At 38.5% G+C, this 16,453-nt stretch overlaps 1 protein-coding gene across 1 annotated transcript; it reads left to right on the top strand.

Annotated features, from left to right (window-relative positions):
* Positions 1-15,096: 15,096 nt before the first annotated feature.
* Positions 15,097-16,059, top strand: LOC140508671 (olfactory receptor 56B1-like). Its single transcript, XM_072616559.1, has one exon. It carries the CDS (start codon positions 15,097-15,099, stop codon positions 16,057-16,059), a length of 963 nt encoding a protein of 320 aa, XP_072472660.1.
* The last annotated feature ends 394 nt before the right edge of the window (positions 16,060-16,453 follow it).

The raw sequence follows: 16,453 nt of genomic DNA, 5'->3' as shown, positions 1-16,453 counted from the left end.
ACAATGTGTCTCTGATAAAGGCTTCATTTCTTAAATAGAGAACTGAGTCAAATTTACAAGAATACAAACCATTCCCTAATTGATAAATGGTCAAAGGATATGAACAAGCAATTTTTAGATGAAGAAGTGAAAGCTATCTATAGGAATATGAAGAAGTGCTCTAAATCACTCTTGATTAGAGAAGCACAAATTAAAACAACCCTGTGGTACCACATCACATCTATCAGATTGGCTAATATGACAGGAAAGGAAAATGATAAATACTGGAGAAGATCCAATTCTGGAGAGCAATTTGGGACCATTCCCCATTGTGGCAACCAAATTGTGCATACCCTTTGATCCAGCAATGCCACTACTAGACCTGTATCCCAAAGAGACTACAGAAAAGGGGAGAGACCTATGTGTATAAAAATATTTATAGCAGTTCTTTATTTGGTGGCAAAATACTGGAAACTGAGGGAAAGTCCATCAATTGGGGAATAGCTGAAGAAGCTGTGATATATGAATGTAATGGAATACCATTGCACAGTAGGAAATGATGAATAGACAGATTTCAGAAAAACCTGGAAAGACCATTACAAAATAATGCAAAATGAAATGAACAGAACCAGGAAAACAATGAATGACTCAGTTCTTCTCAACACCAACACAATGAGCTAAGAAAGGTACAAAGGACTCATGAAGGAAAATGCTAACCATATCCAGATAAAGAACTGATAGATTCTGAATACAGATTGAAGTATATTTTTTTTACTTCTTTGTTCTTTCCCAGGTTTTTTTTTTAAATCTGTTTCTTCTTTCACATCTGTGATTGATTTGGAAAACTTTTTACATGATAACACATGTATAAACTATCAAACTGCCTACCATTTTCAGGAAAGGAAAGGGAGATAAAACTTGGAACCCAAATCTTGTAAAAATAGATGCTAAAAATTTTCTTGACATGTAATAGGAGAAAAAATCTTATTAAAAAATGAAGTTATCATGTAAATTTATTTTTTCTTCCCTCTCCCACAACGATCCTAGAGATGGGTACCATTGCACAAAAAATAGTATATATAAAATATATATACACATGTAAGTATAATTATATCTATAAAAATATATATTATGCTTTGATAATATTTAATACAAATTTTAGACTTTAATAAGGGCCAAAGTTTGACTTAAGAAGAGCCTGGACCTAATAGTCTCCTTTGTTTAGAGGATGCCTTTTGATGGGCAGATGGGACTTCCCTATCAGACCCTTCATCCTAGTGTTAAGAGAAAAACACAAATACCTTGGGGTGTGTCTTCAGCTTTTGTCAAACTCTGTTAAGATAAACAAATTCAAAGGCCTGTTTAGGACAGGATGTCTGCAGTGTGGGTAATGGGACTTTTCCTTATCTTGAATCACAAAGGCATGCTAAGGAAGGAAGATGCCCATAGCCTGGGGTCATAAAACCCAATTGACGCCACTTGTTTACAATGTCTTTACAATGTGAGAACTCCTTTCTCGTGGCAAAATGTACTTAAGACAGTCAGTTTCTGTACTAAGTAAGCCAGTTCTGACCTTGGCTCCATAGTGCTATGTAACTGTTATCTTTACGGGGAATTGATTAATTAATTAAATCATAAAATGTATGCATTTAGCCTGTTGCCTTTTCTCTAACCAAGTTTTCAGGTCAATAACTTATTCCATATATAATTCTATTTATCATTTATTTCTTTGGGTACAGTTAGTGTCTTCATATTCCCTTTGAGGCTGATTTGGATATTTACAATAGTCAAAATAACTTAGTCACTCAAAGTCAATCTTAATATTGATATTACTGTATACAATGATCTCTTGGTTCTACTCATTTCACTCTTCATTATTTTGTCTCTTTCCATATTTTCCTAAGATCATTGAGCTCATCGTTTCTTACAGCACAGTAGCAATCCATCAAAATCATATACCAAAACTTGTTCAGTCATTCACCAATTGATGGGTATCTCTGCAATTCCCAGTTCTTTGCCACCGCAAAGGTTCTTTTCCTTTTCCCCTGATCATCCTTGGAAAAGACTTTGTAGTGATATTGCTGGGTCAAAGGGTTTAGAGCCTTTCTTAATTTCTAGATCTTCTTTAGTTGGAATGCAAACTAAGTCAGTTAAGAGCAAGAGCTAAGGGAATTCAAATACATACTCTCCCACTTTTCAGTTCCATATTCTTGACTTTGTTATGTATATCTATGTGCAAGAAAAAACCCTGCATTTTGTTGTTTCCTGAGTAGTACAATATCTCTATTCTTTCCCTTCAAGTTAAGATCTCAATGCCTACAATGCTAATATTCATGAAATTTGCATATTTTGTTGAAGGGATGGGAGAATTAAATATATTTCTGGTTTTATGTTTTTCTTGGGACCTATTTTAATTACACAAAATTAAAGTGACCTGAAATAGTTGCTTTCAGTTTAACCTAGAAGACTTTCCAGTAGATTTTTGAGAAACAAGGTAAGTGGCTTTTCCCAAAATTCATTTGCTTTTGAATTCAATACACCTTCCCCTGGAGACCTACTTGAATAGCAGAGTAGTTTCTAGGAGAAATTAAAGACAGATCCTTAAGAGATAATAAATTTGAAATGTAAATTTAAAGATTTCTTTCTAAAAGAATAATTCAGGACATAAAATCTTAGCATTTTAGGATTTAACACTGGAAAAGACCTTGTCATTTTACAGATGAGAAACTCTGAGGCTCAAGGAAATTTAGAAACTGCCCAAAGTCATACATCAAGTTATAGGACACCTCAGAATTCAAGTTCAAGTCCTCTGCTTCATATACATTTGTCTTCTCAGTATGTACTTGATGAAATACTTCAGAATAGATTAGGGATTTAAGAAACTAAATTCAAATCTGGTAGATGACAGATGTTTCCTTAAAAATCTAATCCAAATACCTAAATATTTCTTAAATTACAGTTGAAGTCAGTATAATTTGCAGGTAAAGGAAAGAGATATTGATAGGTTTCAAATAGTGAGTCTTACATAGTAATGTGATATTGGAGGAGTGGGGAAGGGGAAGTCAAGTCAATTTATTATTTTTTATTATTTATTATTATCTATTTGAGGAAGCTAAATAGTACAATGAATAGACATAGGACAAGAACAGGGATGAGGAAATTATGACCTTTTAGGTCCTTAAGTGCAACTTTTGACTGAATCCAAATTTTACAGAACAATCTGTGGGAAACACGCTTAATTTAAACAAAGAATAATACTTGTGAAATCAGGAAAGCTTTTTATTAATTTTTACATTCATTCCCCTTGAATGAATGGGTAGTTCCTAACGAACTGCTGCATTTGTTCAGACCAATGCAAGCCTTTTTATGTTATTCACAATTCAAATTTCCTACTTTGCTCTCCATTGGCTGGATGCAGTGTCCTGAACATCTCACTTCATGTTGGTTCCCCATCAAAGAGCTTGTTAAGCATGTGTATAAGCTGCTGACCTTTTACCTGATCAGAAACCTGGTTCTGTTAGGTCACAACTCTGATTAGAACAAGTCACCTCTATCACTCAAAACTGGGAGCAATTTTAATCTCGTGGAAACAGAATTCCTTCTTTTGTTTTCCACAAATTTTTTTATTTTCATTAATACATTTTTGTTTTGTTTTTTGTATTTTTATTTTATTTTTAAAATGAACATACTTAAAATACCAAAGAATAAAATAAGTTTCAATGAAATAATGCTCCCAGATTGACCAGAGCAATTAGAATATTAGTAAATCATAATGGCTAAATTGGCTGCAGCTACTCTCATGATTTAGCTCTAACTTCTCCTGCCTGATTGACACCACTACCACACCAAGCTGGTTGGCAAGAGTTTATGAAGGTCAACATAACAAAGTCATTAAAAGGCTACCTAACTTTAAAATTAACAAATAGTTTTCACTTTTTGGTATTATTAAGCGCATAGTAGTTAGATTTTTACAAAATAATGAACATGTTTAAGTACGTCTAATTGAAGTTTCTTGAATGTGATCTTCATAGCTAAATTAATGCAGTGGTCCAACATGAAAAGGTTCTCTACCCCTGGACTAGAAATCAAAAAGAACTGACTTCAAAACTAGCCTTTGACACTGTGTGGGATAAAAAGACCCTTACTCAAAATCTTAAATAAATGAAGAGGCTTCTCAATAAGAACAGAAAGAAAAGGATTTATTACAATTTTCGAAAAAGGGACTTCCTTCCACCAGGTTGGGGAAACCTGATGGAAGGAGGCAACTTACAGAAATCAAAGCATAATTTTTATACCCTAATGCAGAGAATCCCACCTCCCCACTATCCCACCTCTGCATTGGCTGGGAGGCGGACTCACAATCTAAGCGTGAAAAACTAGACAAACCCTGGGAAATCTTCACCTATCGTAACACAACTACCTCATCTAATATCTAACTTAACTGCTGATGTGGCTTTAGAAAAGAGAGGAAGGGGGGCGGAACCAAGATGGCGGAGTAGAAAGACGCACATACTCGTAGCTCTGAACCTACAATCCATAGAACGGCTACAAGGAAGTAACTCACAGCGAATTCTGCACCCAGAGGCCACGGAACATTGGAGCGAGGGGGATTTTTGTTTCCGGAGAGACCTGAAAACCTCTCGCGGGGGGTCCTTCATGCTGCGGACTGGGCCCCGGGACCGGGAGCTGAGTGCAGCCCTGCCGCAGCCACGGCACCAAAAGGAAAAGATCCGAGCGGGCTTCAGGGACGGGATCTCCAGTGGCCACGCGGGTCCCTCCACCCACAGAGGGACCTGCAAACCTCTCGCAAAACGTCCGTCGCACTGCAGACGCGGAGACCAGCCCAGACCTGCCGCGGCTGCGGCACCGAGAGGGACAGATCCGAGCAGGCTTCAGGGATGGGATGTCCAGCAGCCTCACAAGTACCTCCACCCACAGGTGATGGTGGGTCGAGAGGGGAGTGGGGTGCCCCCATAATTCAGGCCCCCCCAGGAGGTAGAAGCTGAGAGGTGGCTGCAGACAGGGGCTCCCCAAGCGGGCGGGAGCCTGAATCCATTGTGGAAGGTCTGTGCATAAACCCCCTGAGGGAACTGAGCCTGAGAGGTGGCCCTGCCCCCGACCTCAGCACCTGACCTTAATCTCACACTGAATAGCAGCCCTGTCCCCGCCAAAAGCCCTAATGCGGGAAGCAGCATTTGAATCGCACCCCAAATGCTGGCTGGGAGAACCAGGAGGTGAGGTGGGTGTGAGGAGAATATTCAGAGGTCAAGTCACTGGCTGGGAAAATGCCCAGAAAAGGGAAAAGAAATAAGACAATAGAAGGTTACTTTCTTGGAGAACAGACATTTACTCCCTTCCTTTCTGATGAGGAAGAACAATGCTTACCATCAGGCAAAGACACAGAAGTCAAAGCTTCTGTGTCCCAGCCCACACAGTGGGCTCAGGCCATGGAAGAGCTCAAAAAGAATTTTGAAAATCAAGTTAGAGAGGTGGAGGAAAAACTGGGAACAGAAATGAGAGACATGAAGTCAAAGCATGAACAGCAGATCAGCTCCCTGCTATAGGAGACCTAAAAAAATGTTGAAGAAATTAACACCTTGAAAACTAGCCTAACTCAATTGGCAAAAGAGGTTCAAAAAGCCAATGAGGAGAAGAATGCTTTCAAAAGCAGAATTAGCCAAATAGAAAAGGAAATTCAAAAGCTCACTGAAGAAAATAGTTCTTTCAAAATTAAAATGGCACAGATGGAGGCTAAGGACTTTATGAGAAAGCAAGATATCACAGAACAAAGAGAGAAGAATGGAAAAATGGAAGATAATGTGAAATATCTCATTGGAAAATCAACTGACCTGGAAAATAGATCCAGGAGAGACAATTTAAAAATTATGGGACTACCTGAAAGCCATGATCAAAAGAAGAGCCTAGACATCATCTTTCATGAAATTATCAAGGAAAACTGCCCTGAGATTCTAGAACCAGAGGGCAAAATAAATATTCAAGGAATCCACAGAACACCGCCTGAAAGAGATCCCAAAAGAGAAACTCCTAGGAACATTGTGGCCAAATTCCAGAGTTCCCAGGTCAAAGAGAAAATATTGCAAGCAGCTAGAAAGAAACAATTCAAGTATTGTGGAAATACAATCAGGATAACACAAGATCTAGCAGCCTCTACATTAAGGAATCGAAGGGCATGGAATAGGATATTCCAGAAGTCAAAGGAACTAGGACTAAAACCAAGAATCACCTACCCAGCAAAACTGAGTATAATACTTCAGGGGAAAAATTGGTCTTTCAATGAAATAGAGGATTTTCAAATTTTCTTGATGAGAAGACCAGAGCTGAAAAGAAAATTTGACTTTCAAACACAAGAATGAAGAGAACCATGAAAAGGTGAACAGCAAAGAGAAGTCATAAGGGACTTACTAAAGTTGAACTGTTTATATTCCTACATGGAAAGACAATATTTGTAACTCTTGAAACATTTCAGTATCTGGGTACTGGGTGGGATTACACACACACACATGCACGCACACACACACATACATAGAGACAGAGTGCACAGAGTGAATTGAAGAGGATGGGATCATATCTTTAAAAAAAATGAAATCAAGCAGTGAGAAAGAAATATATTGGGAGGAGAAAGGGAGAAATTGAATGGGGCAAATTATCTCCCATAAAAGAGGCAAGCAAAAGACTCATTAGTGGAGGGATAAAGAGGGGAGGTGAGAGAAAAACATGAAGTCTACTCTCATCACATTCCACTAAAGGAAAGAATAAAATGCACACTCATTTTGGTAGGAAAACCTATCTCACAATACAGGAAAGTGGGGGATAAGGGGACAAGCAGGGTATGGGGGGGATGATAGAAGGGAGGGCATGGGGAGGAGAGTGCCATTCGAGGTCGACACTCATGGGGAGGGATAGGATCAAAAGAGAATAGAAGTAATGGGGGACAGGATAGGATGGAGGGAAATATAGTTAGTCCTATACAACACAACTATTATGGAAGTCATTTGCAAAACTACACAGATTTGGCCTATATTGAATTGCTTGCCTTCCAAAGGGAAGGGGTGGAGAGGGAGGGAGGTAAAGAAGTTGGAACTCAAAGTGTTAGGATCAACTGTCGAGTAATGTTCTTGCCACTAGGAAATAAGAAATACAGGTAAAGGGGTATAGAAAGCTATCTGGCCCTACAGGACAAAAGAGAAGATGGAGACAAGGGCAGAGAGGGATGATAGAAGAGAGAGCAGATTGGTCATAGGGGCAATCAGAATGCTTGGTGTTTGGGGGGGAGGGGATAAAAGGGGAGAAAATTTGTAACCCAAAATTTTGTGAAAATGAATGTTAAAAGTTAAATAAATAAATTTAATTTAAAAAAAAGAAAAGAAAAGAGAGGAGGAGGAGAAGCAGGAGCTGGTAGCGTTGATGTGGCAATGACTCTGGGAACTTCCTTGAGCTCCCCTGGAATCAACTCTCCCTGCAGAAACTGACTTTTCATACTCAAATTGAGCTCTCCCTGTATCTCTTCACAGAGTCTGACCTTTCATACTCAAATCTGTGACCATGGTCTGTTATCTCTTGATTGCCCTATCTGCTTCCCACCTAGGCACCTCCTTGTCTGATGTTTGTTGATTACCTCCAGTTGTTTCCAGGCTTTGATCCTCCTTAGAGTCCCTTCCTGAACTTCTTCCCCCATCACTCTAGACTACCAGACCCCCACCCCCACCCCCCATCCCTCCTATAGTCTTTTCTGTATTTAAGTCCCACCTTGCCTCCATGCAGGCCCTCAGATTCAATCCAGCTCAGACTCTATCTAGCTGCAATTCTATCTGGCCCTCTTGTGAATACAAGCATTACAAATGCTTAGGCTCCTTAAGAGGCAACCCAATTTGGAGAATATTTAAAAAACTTTGTTTTCTTTGGCTTTGAGAAAGCTTGAGTCGAATTCATTTGAGCATGACCCGGACTGTCAATATTTTGGGGTCCCCCATAACCCCTCAACCTCTTCAGCAACAGCACAACAAACACAGGGGATATTTGAGTAACTTCCAAGTTTCGGCACGTTCACAAAGCTGGTAGCTGGTAAGGTGGTGGGGCGGGGGGTTGGAACCAAATGACCATTCACAAGCCCTGGATACCTGAAACTCAGTTATTCAAGGAGAGAGACCTTATGGAAGAGAAATTTTATTTAGAAAATCCAATATTCCCCATATTTTTATTATGAAAAGTCTTCACAATCTCCTCATCTCACTCAACACTTACTTTGTTACCCTGGACAAGTCTTTTTTTTTAACACTTATCTACCTTAGTTTCCATAGATGTAGAATGGGGCACTTATCTTGCAGGGTTGTTGTGCAGAGGAAATGAGATAATGCTCATAAAACACTTAGCACAGTGCCTGACACATAGTAGGCACTATAGAAAGCTTATTTCTTCCCCTTTTCCACTACTCTGTGCCAGTTATTATGCTAATTCCTGTGGAAATAAAGAAGGTAAAAACAACCCCTGTTTTGAAGGAGCTCAGAGTCTAATGGAGAAAACATGTGAACAACTACTTGTATATCAGATATATACAGTATAGAATGGAGATAATATCAGAGGGAAGGTTGTTGTCCTTTGTTTTTGAAGAGGATCAAAGTGACATCACTACGCTAGAGTCAAATATCAATGTGCCTGACTGTGGCCGATCAGACCATTATGATCTTGGAATGTTCTACCACAGGTAAGACACAAGTAATCCTTGGGAACATTTGGGGTGGATTCTCTAAATATGCATATCTTATATTTCTTTTGAGCTATTTCAATTCTGCTCTGCTCATAGAGCACATCACTTTCTCTGATGTGTGCATGCCATGCTGAGCAAACCTATGCCACACAATTCCATGTCACACAATCAGTTTCAAAGCTCTCAAGAGAGAAACCTTGAGAGTATTCTTGAATCACTTCTGACTACCATGTGAATGTTTGCTCTGTGTGAGCTCTCCATATAATAATCTTTTTGGCAAGTATATGGTTTACATTTTAACAATGTGGCCAGCCCATTAAAGTTGCGTTCTCTGAAGCAGAATTTGAATCCTTGGTATTTTAGATCCAGAAAGTACCTCAGTGTCAGACATCTTATCTTGGCAGGTGATCTTCAGACTCTTCCCAAAACAATCTAAATGGAAGTGATTCTGTTTCTTGGCACGGTGCTGGAATACCTTCCAGGCTTTATACGCACACAATGAGGTCAGTACAATGACTCTGTAGACCTTCAGTTTGGTAGTGACTCTAAAACTTCTCTCTCATACTTCTCTTTGGAGCCTTCCAAACACTGAGCTACCTCTAATAATGCATGCATCAATCTCATTATCAATGTAAAGTAAATGAACTTATCTACAGCATTTAACATTTCTCCATTTGCTATAACCAATGTTTGCATGTACGGATGTAGTGGTGGCTGATGGAGCACCTGTGTTTTCTTGGGGTTAATTGTCAAAATTTGGTTGCCCAGAGAAGTTCATCAACACTGTATGTCTATTTCATGATGGCATGCTTGCCCGAGTTCTAGATCATGGACAATGCTCTTGTGCTTTCCTAGTCATTAAGGAGTCAAACAAAGATGTGTGCTTGCTCCCATGCTTTTTAGCATGATGTCTTCCCATGTTGTCAAATGCTTTCAATAAGGATGAACATGGTAACAAAGTCAGCTACTGCACTCATGGTAAATTCTTCAGCTTGATAAAGCTACAAGCCAAGACTAAAGTGAAAGGTGTGTTGGTGCCTGATTTTCTGTTTGCAGATGATTGTGCATTCAATTCAGCCTCTGAAGCAGAGAAGCAGCTAAGTATGCATGGATTCTCTGCTGCTTGTGTTAATTTGAGAAGGAAAGCATTAGTATTATGGAAGGTAGGGAAAGGTTTCAGTTGGAACTTAAGGAAGCCACGGACTGAAGATAAGCAGGTCAGTATATTCCAGGTATGGGAGACAGTCAGTGAAAATTCACTGAGCATGGAAATAGAGTGTTTTTTAAAAGGAACAATTTCCTTCTCTGTAAAATGGAGATAATAGTACCTACAAAATTAGTGGGAGGATCAAATGAGTTAACAAATGGAAAGTACCTGGCCAACCTTAAAATTCTATATAAATACTATCTATTATTATTATTACCAGTAAATAGACCAATGTCACAAGATCATAGAGAACAGTGATAGGAATATATCATATAACCAAAAAAGTGAGAAGAGACAAATTTATGAAAGACTTTCAAAGTCAGAGACAAGATTTTATATTTGATCCTGGAAATAATACAGAGCAACTGGAATTAACTAATTGTAGATTGACAAAGCCAGATCTTTTCTTTAGAAAGATTACTTTGATAGCCAAGTGGTAGATGGGCTGGATTAGGAGAGATCAAAGTAGAGATTTCAACCAACAGGCTAACACAATAATCTTGGCGTTAGTAAATAAGGTCCTGCAACAAATTGGTAGCAGTGTCAGGAGAGAGAAGGGGGCACCAAGGTGTTGCAAACATAAAATCAATAACCCCTGGCCATAGATTGGATGGGAACAGGGGGGTGGCAGTTAAATTGAAGCTTCTAGGATAATATTTAGGTTTCAATCCTGGAGGATTGGAAGTATGTTTGTACCTATTATAATAATAAAGAAGTTTGGAGGAGAAGAGAATAGTTCTACGTGTTGGGGGAGGAGAGAGATAATGAGTTCAAATTTGAACATATTCAGCTAGGGTGTCTGTGGGAAATCCAGTTGGAGATGTCCAGGAGGCAACTGGAGATGCAAGATCAATGGTCAGAAAAGATGGTAGGGCTGTATAATACATGTCAAAACAATCTAGAAAATGTTTTCATGTGGGCTTGAGAGGAATAGAAAGAATCCACTTTACACTAGGAAGCTGTGTGTTCAAGGAAATTTGTCATATACTTCCTATAAGTAGTGAATAATCCTCACGAATTTAAACATGACTCAAGAAAAATTACATTGGCACACATTTCAATAGCACTCACATTTCATAGATCAAAGAATTCTGTGCTGCATAATCAAACTTTGTAATTAATGCCAGTGGAACCATTGCCCTTGATTTAGTCTGCCTCCTAGGATTACCTCCCTTTACATCTGAAAGAGCAGTACATCCCTGAGGGAGGCAGTACCCTTTTTAGTTCTTCTTCCCAATACTCAGGTGACTCATATGATCCCCATCTCTCCCTTAGCCCCTTTAATTGCTTTATATGGTCTATAAAATCCCATTTCTTAACTATGAGTCTGCAGTTGCTCTTAACTCTAGATTAACTCTGGATTCAACTCAGCTCCTTGACCTGACTTCTGTAGTGCTGATTATCATAGCCTCCCACATCTCTGTCAATGGTCATGGTGAGTAGAACAGTCCAGGTCTTCACAGATTCTTCTGGTGGTTACCAAAGACCTAGGCTCTTGCTGCTGCTGTTGTTGCTGCTGCTGCTGCTGCTGCTGCTGCTGCTGCTGCTGCTGCTAGTGAAGCTCATAGTCCTTTTATCTGAAATTGACCAAGAAATGTGCCAAAGAAGGGAGAGAATCAGCTGCTACAAAGACTGGAACCATGGCAAGGAGGTGAAATGGAACTAGCATCTAGATCAAAGAATTCTCTGTGGGTCAAACATCAGTCACTTAATCTCCTAACAGAAAAAAATGAAATGATCACAAAGCATTCCATAAGACTGAGGATTACTTTAACTAGAAAAGAAAAGGGCAGCATTTTGATTCTCTTTCCTAGAATACAAATCTTCCAGATTAGGAAGGAAAAGTCCTAGAGATGTCAGAACCATTTGTTTGATTCAGTGTAGTAAGTGTCCATGCCTGAAGCATTGTGCAGTTATAGAATTGTAGAATCTTAGAGTTATTTTTAATTAATTATTTGATTGTTGCAAGGATTTATTATCTTTCTTTCTCACTGTACCCCAATAGAACAATAAAAATATAATATATATACATAATATAAAAGGAAAAACTAATCTCCTGAAGAGATCATAAAAATGGGAAAAGGACCCCATGGGTACAAAAACATTTATAGCAGCCAAGAATTTGGACCAAGAATTGGAAATTTTTGTGGTGGCCAAGAACTGGAAATTGAGAGGATGCTCCCCATTGAAGAGAATGGCTGAACAAGTTGTGGTATATGAATGTAATGAAATACTATATATACTATATACTTGTACTATAAGAAATGACGAACAAATGAATTTCAGAAAATTCTAGAAAGATTTATATGATGTGATGCTGAGTGAAGTGAGCAGAACCAGGAGAACATTGTTCACAGAAACAGCTACAATGTACGATGACTGATTTGTATAGACTTAGTCCTTCTCAGCAAGGCAAAGGTGTAAAACAATGCCTAAGGACTCATGATGAAAAATACCATCCACATGCAGAGAAAGAATTGTGGGGTCAGAATACAGAGTAAAGCAGAGTATTCTCTTTTTTGTTTTATTTTGTTTTGTTTTCTTTCACATGGTTTCTCCCATTCATTATAATTCTTCTATGCAACATGACTAATGTGAAAAAATGTGTTTAATAGGAATGTATGTTTTGAGCCCATATCAGATTGTTTTCCATCTTGGGGAGGGAGGGAAAAAGGAGGGGAAGAAAATAAATAAATTGGAAAAATATTTACATAAGACCCTCATAACAAATAGATATAATCTATCAATTGCAAAGATTCAAATTGATCCGTTCAAATTTACATGAATCATTCTTGATTTGAATTCCATTGTTTCTCTTCCAGTAGATTAGTAGGATGTTTTATCTTCAGTCCTCTGGACACATGGTTTATTACTGCATCGACAAGAGTTCTAAAGTCTTTAAAAATTATTTTTCTCTATAACGTCATCATTTGTCCTACTCACTTCAGTCTGCATCAGTTTACAAAGGTCTTTTCAATTATCTCTGAAGTTTTCTATTTTATCATTTCTAATACAGGAATTCTGTTTCATCATACACATACACCATAATTTTTAACTATTCACCATTAGGAGAGTACCCCTTCAGTTTCCAGTTTGAGGCTACAATGAAAAGAATATGTAAATAAAAATGAAAAAAATTTGTACATTTGATCCTTTTCATGTTTTGTTGACTTCTATACCCCACTGCCTCACCTAAAATCCTATACCCAGAATGGGACTTGGAACTCCAGATGAGCAAAACCTTGGTTACAGAGAGCAAGATTATCACTTCTAGTATGCTTTGATTATTGAAAGCTAAGATTACATTTTTTCTCCCTAGCTTTCATGCAATGTGACTCACTTACTGAACTTGAAATCCACATCTTCACAAGTAAAACCTTATCTTCACATTTAATGACTTCTGTTACACATTGACTATAAAACTGAGTAGCCATAACAAAGGATCTTCACTAATTTAATTCAATTCAATGAACAACTGCATTGAGTTTCTACCATATCTTAGATGATTTTATGTTTGTGGAACATAATAAGCATAATAGCTGGCTTAAAATATTATGTACTGTTTTATATATGTAATCTCTTTTGTGCTCTGCCCCCCTGAGAGGTAGGTGCTATTATTATCATTTCCATTTTTACAGATGAGGAAACTGAGGCTAAGATAGTTTAAGTGACTTGACTAGCTTCAGTCAACTAGTATCTGAGGAAGCACTTCAACACAGTCTTTCTGACTCTAAATCCACTGCTCTAATGCAGTATACCACCTAGCTTCATTATATGTAACTAAGATAATAAAACATGACCCCATTTATATTATTAAGGAGTTTATACTCCAGTTGTTTGAGGAAGGAGTAGGGCAACAAGTACACAGAAAAGTTTCATGTAGGGATAGGGATAATGATAGCCAAGGAAAAATATAAACTAAGTGATCTAGGAAAATTTGAAGACATAAGAGAATGTGATTTGCTTGAATGGATGTGAATGAATTTTTATTATTAAAACAAAATTTTCTTAATGGCATGAACAAAGACAGCTTGAAAGACTTTATGAACCTGTCATTGTAGCATTGCACCATAAAATTAGAAAGCTGAAGGCTTTAAGTTATAGAATGTTATCCTGGGCCTTCTGATCTAATACTAAGGTGCATCAATGAAAGGGAAAATGTCCACTGAGAATGGGAACACTGACAAAAACCTGGGGCAGTGGTAGAGACAGAAGTGGGTGGGGTGTTTTCACTTGACACATGTTTTCATAGAATCATATTCAAAAGCAGGATGGACAATTTCAGGTTCAGGTCAGCTTGAATGCCTAAGATAACAATATTGCTCAATGTGAATCAGAAAGAAGGTATGGGTGAGTGGGTATATATACCACTTTTATGGAAGATAGCTAAAAGCAAAAGTCAAAGTGGAATAAAAGGAAAGAGAGGAAAAGTAAAACTAATCCTTACATGATATCTGTTCTTCCTGTTATAGGTAAGGTAGGTGAGCTAAAGAGATGAGAAAGCATCAACTATTCCTTTCCACTCCCTAAGGAGTACACCAGTCCTAGTTCAAGGTTATGACAAATGTAATTCAAAGACCAATCCAGAAAGACATCTGCAACCATAGCTTCTATTTTTAAAACAAGTCTAGTGCACTAATTCTTTAGCTAATTTTCATGAAATAGGAAGTGACAGTAACCAAAGATAAACATCTTCATACCAGAATAGTGGAGCGTTCAGGGTCACATGTTCTGTGGTAATGTTTCCTTGTATATTAATGGGTATATTTTCTTTACTTGGATATGGCCCCAGGGAAGTGTTGCAGACTAGGTTTTGTTTTAAGGTCCCTATAGTCTTGAGAAGAACAAATGGGGAAAGAATGATCATGATCAACAGCAGTACTTATAGATCAGTTTTACCCATAAAAAAAGCTTTTCACCAATAATTCCCTCTTCTATTGGTCATTGTTACGTGAATGACCTCAAAATTTGGGAAACTAACAAACCCTGAATCCTCATAGTCTATATCTCAGAATTTTGCTTTTTTCTTGGAGCTTCAAGGCCTTAAGGGGCAAGGTTTCTCTTGCTAGAATTCTGTGTGTACATTTAAAAATAATATACCACATAAGAACAGGCAATAAAACCTACTGAATGGCAGAGAACGTGTTGTACAATATTGATTCTGAGAAACTTTTCTTTACAGAGAATGATGACTCTAGCTACAAGACTCATCAATGGATCCCACTTCCAGGTGAAAGAATTCATCCTTATGGGACTCCCTGGAATCCGTAGTTGGCAACACTGGTTATCTCTACCCCTGGCTTTACTTTACCTCTCTTCCATAAGTGCCAATCTGCTCATCTTTATCACCATCTGGAAGGAACCCAAATTGCACCAGCCCATGTACCAATTTCTAAACATTCTGTCTATTGTGGACATAAGCCTGGCCACGACCATCATGCCCAAAATATTAGCCATCTTTTGGTTTGATGCCAAGGCCATCAGCCTCCCTGAGTGCTTTGCTCAGATCTATGCTATACACTGCTTTGTATGCATGGAGTCAGGCATCTTCCTCTGTATGGCTTTTGATAGATATGTGGCTATTTGCCAACCTCTCCACTACCCCACCATTGTCACAGACTCTTTCATCTTCAAAGCCACAGTTCTCATGGTGTTGAGAAATGGACTGGCTGTTATTCCAGTGCCTGTGCTGGCTGCTCAGAGAGATTACTGTTCCTCAAATGAGATTGAACACTGCCTGTGCTCCAACTTGGGGGTCACCAGCTTGGCCTGTGATGATAGGAGGCCTAACAGCATTTTCCAGATGATCCTGGCCTCACTCATAATGGGAGGTGACTTACCTCTGATCATCCTTTCTTATGCCATGATCTTCTGCTCTATTCTAAAGCTGAACTCAGCAAAAGCTGCATCCAAAGCCCTGAGCACCTGTAGCTCCCACCTCATCCTCATCTTCTTCTTCTATACAGTTATTGTTGTAATCTTTGTCACCCATCTAGCAGGAAGAAAGTATCCCTTGATCCCTGTGCTCTTCAATGTGCTGCACAATATCATCCCTCCAGCCCTCAACCCTATTGTATATGCATTTAGAACTGAAGACCTCTGGTTAGGCTTCCAGATGGTGTTGCTGCCAGGCAAAAAGAGCAGATAAGCTCAAAGCAACCAGGCTGGAGTCAAATTTCCATTTTGTACAATTTCCATTTCCTCCAGATAAGTAGAGGCCTAGATGGATTTATTTTTACTCTGTGAGCAACAGTTATAACATCTCACAAGTGTTTGCTATGTCTTCAGAGGGTTTCCTAGGTATTATGATTCATTTCTGACATCATGTCAGAATACAACAAGGTAATTCTGATGAATTAAAAATTTTTATCACAGATCATAACTTATTGAAACCACCTAAGAATATCTTGGATGAATACAAATGATCCCACTTGGGGTATAATGAACAGTGGAGACTGGAGGGCTTTGTACACAAATGAGATCTCATACATCTATTTATGGGCAGCTAGGTGGTGGAGTAGATGGAATGCAGAGTCTGGAAT

This window comes from Notamacropus eugenii, chromosome 5 (genome assembly GCF_028372415.1).
Source record: "Notamacropus eugenii isolate mMacEug1 chromosome 5, mMacEug1.pri_v2, whole genome shotgun sequence".
Taxonomy (NCBI): domain Eukaryota; kingdom Metazoa; phylum Chordata; class Mammalia; order Diprotodontia; family Macropodidae; genus Notamacropus; species Notamacropus eugenii.
Note: the sequence above shows the minus strand (reverse complement) of the source record. Positions and strands in the feature narration are given on the sequence as shown.